The sequence below is a fragment of the Ricinus communis genome, chromosome 8, assembly GCF_019578655.1.
Source record: "Ricinus communis isolate WT05 ecotype wild-type chromosome 8, ASM1957865v1, whole genome shotgun sequence".
Lineage (NCBI taxonomy): Eukaryota > Viridiplantae > Streptophyta > Magnoliopsida > Malpighiales > Euphorbiaceae > Ricinus > Ricinus communis.
In genome coordinates, this window is record NC_063263.1 from 7,301,852 (window position 1) to 7,308,571 (window position 6,720).

General features: G+C 35.3%; 1 protein-coding gene across 1 annotated transcript; it reads left to right on the forward strand.

Moving 5' to 3' along the window:
- Nucleotides 1-2,753: 2,753 nt before the first annotated feature.
- LOC112535254 (ankyrin repeat-containing protein BDA1) lies at nt 2,754-4,741 on the forward strand. Its single transcript, XM_025157745.2, has 2 exons — nt 2,754-3,497; nt 3,659-4,741. Exons 1-2 carry the CDS (start codon nt 2,910-2,912, stop codon nt 4,547-4,549), a joined length of 1,479 nt encoding a protein of 492 aa, XP_025013513.1. The 5' UTR covers nt 2,754-2,909; the 3' UTR covers nt 4,550-4,741.
- Nucleotides 4,742-6,720: the final 1,979 nt, after the last annotated feature.

Consider the following 6,720-nt stretch of genomic DNA (forward strand, 5'->3'; position numbering starts at 1 on the left):
TGGCATGAAGAGGTAGACATCACAAGGGCATGCCTCGACAAAGCAGCGAAGCGCATGAAGAAGTAGGCTGACATGAAGAGACGCCCCAAGGAATATAGTGCCGGCGACTTGGTGATGGTGAAGCTGCTGCCTAATCAGTTCAAGTCCTTTAGTAAAGTGCATAAAGGCTTGGTAAGGAAAAATGAAGGGCCATTCCCAGTTGTGAAACGTGTTGGTGCTGCTGCCTACCAGCTCCAACTGCCCTCGAGATTAAAGATCTATAATGTCTTCCATGTGAGTATGCTTAAGCCATACCACGAAGACAAGGAAGACCTCAGCCGTGGCGAATCTAGAAGAGCTCCAACAGCCGTTGTCACCGAGTTCAACAAGGAGATTGAATGCATCCTTGCGAATAGAGTGATAAGAAGAAGAGGAGTTCCCAACTACACCGAATACTTAGTGAAATGAAAAAATTTGCCCGACAGCGAGGTTACGTAGGAATGTGAAGATTTGCTATGGCAATTCCCCGAGCATATCCAAAATTACAAAGCTCAAGGCGTGACGAGGACGTCGCGAGATTGAGTGGGGGAGGGTGTCACAGCCCGCCTCATCTTGGGCAAGGCAAGGCTTGTCCATGGGTAGAAATATGCCCAACATATGCCCAGCCCAATGCTGTTGTCTAGCCCAAGTTGGCTGCCCAAAGAAACCAAGGGAAGAATCTAGAAATTGTTGGAGGAATCTAGGCTGTGTGCCAAGCCAAGGAGCTGCCTAGAAGCTTCCCTTGTTTGTACATAGAGTAGCTTCCAAAGGAAGCCTTGTACATAAATAGCTTGTAGAAATTTCTAGATGAATTAATCTTGACCACATGTTGAGGAGGTGGGAAGCCTATAAATACCCCCTTCCATTCATCATTTGTAATACAAGAAGATACAAGAGGAAGGTTGGAAACTTAATAAAGCTCTCCATATTTACAAAGCTCAAGTGCTCTCAACTCTCTACCCTACCCAATTCCTAAACCTCTGCTGCCTACTTTGCTCACCTAAAATCGCTCCCAACTCTCATCTAGGCTTACTTAGTTCGACTTTAATAAGCAAGTTAACTAAGTGCCGCGCGACTTGGCTAACCTCTAAGCCGAAGTTTCATGACAGCTCGCCCTTGATATATGACTGAGGGCTCTCTTTTCTCTGCCTCTAGTCTGAATTTGCTAATTTAAAATGCGCTAGATAAATTTTTTATGGATGATAAAATATCGTTTCAAAATAATTTAAATTCAAAATCTTAATTAAGTTAGAAGTATCCAAATTACTGTCTCAAAACTCTTAACATAAATATATATCTAAAATATGAATCTAAGACCTTAATTAAGTTAGAAGAAACTTCTACGAATTAAGTTAGAAGAAACTTCTACCAAAAACTTTTAAATGCTATAACATTAAAAATACATAATGTAGGCAATATTTGATTTGAAATAGAGAGTGAGATACTTCGTTTAATGTTTTACCCTGTTGCCAGTGGCTATTTCGGAAGTATAAATTAATATTATACTTTCCATATCTTTAGTTTTAAAAATGTTATGCATGCTTTGTTCCTAATCTTTATTTTCTAAAAAAAATTTAGTAAATAAAGATTTAATTTTCCATTTGTGATTATTTATATAATATTATTTTTTATCTTTATAATTGATTGTTTCTTTTACTTGAAAAAATGTATTACCCAATCTAAATAAAAAAATTTCAATTCTATATCACTCAAAGGCAGTATAGATTCAAAAGCCAATATCACCATTTTAAATTTAAAAATATAATAAAATAGGAAATTTCTTTGTAGGAAAATAATACCATTCAAAATTAGACATTATAGATAATATGCAAACAGTGTTATTAGGATTTTGTTACTAATATAAATATAGTAAGAAACAAATATTAATATGGCTTAAGAAGTGTTCCACAAATATTAACGAATATGTAATTCATTGTGATACTAAATATATTAAAAGAAAAAGAGCAAGAACTAAAATAGGACCATTATGGAATTAAACTTATAAGAATAATAAAAAAAAAAAGCTATAAACACAAGATAATAATTATTTATATAAGAACACTCACGTAATTAATTTGTTGCTTTAACTTCACTATCTTAATTATTATCATTTTAACTCATAACGAACAAAAATATATGATATTCATTTATAAATAAATTAAAATAAAAAAATGAATTATATATATATATATTTTGTTCCTTGTCGTTTCTATAATTGAGACAAATTTGGGCTTTTGTAAAATAAACTGCTTCTGTTGTAGCTTTTCTTGGTGTACGTATAATGACTAAATTTGTGCTAACACCCTTAATTGCTTCATCTATTTGCATTTCACTGTTCAGATGGGTGCCTCCTGATTCTGAATAAACAAAATCTTCATCAAGAAAGCAAGAAAAAAAAAAAGAATCTCTATCAGCAAAAGAACAATGAACTGGTTGAAAGAGTATTGGCTTGAAGGAATAACAGACACAATTCCTGCTTCGTACGAGGCAAGAAAAGAAGCTATTGACTTTGTGTCAGGTAAAGGGAGAAGCCACTTCAACTAACGACTCCCTGATCCTTGCTTATGCTTGCAATGTTAGCAAAGAATTACAGTAAGGCGGTATCATATTCTTTTTTGTAAGACTTATACTTTTATGTTATCATTTAATCGAAAGGAAGGATGCAAAGATGATATTACGGATACACAGACATTATTATTTTAAAAAAGATTTTAAAATATAATATAAATACAATGTATGTGTCGAATTTTTTTAAATTATTAATTTTGTCAACAAAAAATAAATGTCTTAAGTGAGAAAATAAAATATTTTATCACAAAATAAACAAAAGGTATAAAGCTATTGATATCTTCGTTCTCTTTCCGTTGATAATTGAGAGAGAAAGGGAGGCCATGGAGAAGAGAACTGGTGAAGAAGATACAACAACATTGTATGAAGCAGCAATGAGGGGTTGTACAGAAACCTTAAACTCATTAATCCAAAGAGACAGACTCATTCTTAACAGAGTTTCACTCACCTCTTTTGCCGATACACCTCTGCACATATCATCTCTTCTTGGCCATCTTGATTTCACCACAGCTATTCTAACACAAAATCCTAAAATGGCTACGAGGCTCGACTCGCTTAAGAGATCCCCCCTTCACTTAGCTTCTGCTGAAGGCCATACCGAGATCATCAAAGCTTTGTTAGCTGTGGATAATGATGTTTGCTTGGTTCGTGATGAAGACGGCAGGATTCCTCTCCACTTAGCTGCCATGAGAGGCAATGTTGAGGCCATACAAGAATTGGTAAGTGCACGTCCAGATTCGACTTCTGAGCTGCTAGAGGGGGATACAGTTTTACACTTGTGTGTAAAATATAACCATTTGGAAGCTTTAAGGCTATTGGTGGAAACGGTTGATGGTGTTGAGCTAGTCAGCAGAGGAAATCAAGATGGCAATACCATCTTGCATTTAGCTGTCATGCTAAAGCAATTAGAGGTAAACTTCCTCCTTATAGAGTATAACTTTCAGTTCTTTATATCCTTAATCCTGTTATGGAGAAATAAAAGAGTTGGGAATTGCATGATCTATGTCCTTAATACTCCCTTTAATCAGATTACTCCTGATGAGTCACAGTCTAGAAAACAATGTTTGTGCAGACAATAAGATACCTGCTTTCCGTACCTGGAGTGAAAGCAGGAGAGAATGCCTTGAATAAAATGGGTTTGACAGCCTTGGATATCTTAGATCATTGTCCTCGAGATTTCAAAAGTGCTGAGATTCGAGACATTATAATGGAAGCTGGAGGCGGAAGATCTACAAGGCGAATAAAAAATCCCCTGCAAGCCCAATCCGCAGTAGCAATTACAGTTCCCAGAAAGTCATCAAGAGGAGTAAAAGGATGGCTCAAGAAAAGCACGAGTTATATGCAACTTCAAGGTAATTGGATAGAAGAAACTCAAGGTACATTAATGACAGTAGCTACTCTTATCGCCTCCATCACTTTCCAGGGAGCATTCTCTCCACCAGGAGGTGTCTGGCAACAAGATGAAACCCAAAGTCAAACTTGCAGGGACACTGAGGAGCACATGTGTTCTGCTGGAACTGCAATTTTTGCCTATGCTCTTCCAAATTCACATAAGCTTTTCATGACTTACAACAGCATTTCTTTTGTTGCATCTCTTCTTGTCATCTTCTTGATAATCAGCGGATTCCCTCTTCGAAATAAAATATGTATGTGGGTTTTGACAGTAGCGATGAGTACTACACTTGTGTTCATGGCTCTTACTTATCTAATTTCTATGGCCATGGTGACTCCTGATAATATTCTTACGCAACTGGATTGGATAAAGAAGACATCATTGTTTGTCTGGCTTGGAACAGTCATATTGGTTAGCCTGATTCACATGATTCGCCTGCTCACTTGGACATCAAGGTCGAGAATAAGTTGCGGATGTAAGCAAAAGTGGTGGATTAAGAGTTTGCAGAAGAAATTCCAACGACATCAGCAAACAACTTGTGCCGAACAGAATCCTTTGGCTCGCGTTTAATTAACATACTTAGAACACATTTTTATTGCCATTCTTTCTATTCCAATAAATAAACAATGTAATCATTTCTTTTGTGATTCCTTACTCTCTATATTTCTGAATCTAAAATTGCATTCGGGAATTTCTTTTTTTTTTTTGCTTTGATTTCTTATGCCAAGATTGGTCAATAATCGAACAATACTGCTTATAACTTCTAAGATTACATGTAAATGCACAAGAATATCTAGACTCCACCGCAAACCTTTTCATGGGAATAATTTCTACACAGTTATAAAAAGTTTTAATTCTAATTTAAACTAGTAATAAATATAAATAAATTTTATATTATAATAAATTATAAATTTTTTAAATCTCGTTTAAAAAAATTTATTTCTCTATATTATATATTTCTAAAAATATATAATATAATATTTTATTTTATCTTACTGTATTATTTTCGTTTTATTAATTTTATTTTATGATATAATAAGATATTATGCATTGTAGTTGTTATCATTTTACTAATAAGATTAAGTATTAAGTCAAAAAAAAAATTTAATACTTAAATTTCTTTTAAGTTATAATTTCCTCTCAGCTCTAAATTTTATTTAGTTCAAAATGTACGATTAAGTCTTACTTGTAACAAGCAACCATAAAAGAGAAAATCTCCAATTCGAGAATTGCAAATTGCATTCATAGAAATGCAGTCCCAAGAAGATCACACAAAAAAACTCTATGAAGCATCAATTAGGGGAAGACATGGCCACGCTAAAGATATTACTGCAAAAAGTTCCACTCATTGTTCTAGATAGAATTTCACTCCCCTCCTTTATTGAAACACCCTTGCATAGGTTATCTTTGATTGGTAATGACTACAGCTTTTCTCAATCAGTATCCGAAACTCTCAGATGAACTGAACACGCATGATCGATATCCACTTCACTCGGACTCTGCCGAGGGAAGTTCGGAGATTGTCAAGGCCTTGTACGGGGTAATGTCGGGTTAATTGCACCGCTGGTACTAAACCTTCGCACTTTTTTCCAAATGGTACCAAACCTTCAATTTGTTTCTTTTTGGTTCCACTCATATCATTTATGTATCTTCCACCAGTACCAAAAAGGAATCTGACACTTATTTGCTGATGTGGCTGCCGGATTTTGAATTGAGAATACACCACTTGCCACATATGTTGCTGACTCAACAACTTAATTCCTAGTCAGCAATTAACTAATTACTTTAAATTTGAGCTAAAAAATTGAAAGAAATTGTAATGAAATTGATTTCTTCCTCTAAGCTAACCCAAAAGTAACCGTTGGTACCAAACCTCCAAAATCAACGCAAACCGCTCGACTTCCACCTCCATTGTCAAGAATCTCTGAATCTTTCATTTCTTATCTCTGACCTTCTTCTTCGTACCTGGACTTTGCGACATTGTAGAATAATAACACTCGACTGGCGAGTAAGGGAGAAAGCCGAAAATCCACCACTATACTGTAAGTAGAAGCGGACCGATAGTTATTCTGTAGTTATTGAAAGCTATTTTACATCTTTCATTGAGTAATGCATGCTGCATTTATTTGGAAGTTAACAATGCAGGAGCTAGGTTTTCCCTAATTCCTTTTTAAAAATGCAAAGAATGTTGATGATGTTTGTTTATAAACACTGTTTGTGTATGGTTATTTCACATTTGTTTAATTAATTTATTTTTCAGTGCCTAATTCCGAATACTTCACTTTGTATTGGCATGATTATGGAGTTAATGTTAGAGGTGAACCTAAGCTATGGGATATAGGAGCTGTGGATTTTTGTAGTTTAGATAAGATATCCAGGATATAAATTGATTCAATGGTTAGAGAGCTATGACTGAATCCTGAAACAAAGCTGATTATGTGGAAAGATCCTACAAAGAGTATAAGTAATGGGTTGAGAAGCCTTGAAACTGATAAGGATGCTTTAGAAATGGCAATGGCTGTGGAGGGTTCTAAATTAATGCACATATTTAGTAGGGATAAGTGGGAAACAAAAGAAAAGCTGGGAAGAGGGTTGGGGGCGTGTCGGGAGGAGGTACGTGAAAATAAGGATGATGGCAAATTTGTAAGGATAGTGATGCAGATTCAGAGGACAGTGAGTTTGTGAACTCTGATTATGACCTGAGGGATGAAGATGCTGATGATGATGCCATGTTTGATGAG

Coding starts and splice junctions, on each gene's coding strand:
- LOC112535254 (XM_025157745.2), top strand. CDS start 2,910: ATGGAGAAGAGAACTGGTGAAGAAGATACAACAACATTGTATGAAGCA. Junction 3,498..3,658: donor TCATGCTAAAGCAATTAGAG/GTAAACTTCCTC, acceptor ATGTTTGTGCAG/ACAATAAGATACCTGCTTTC.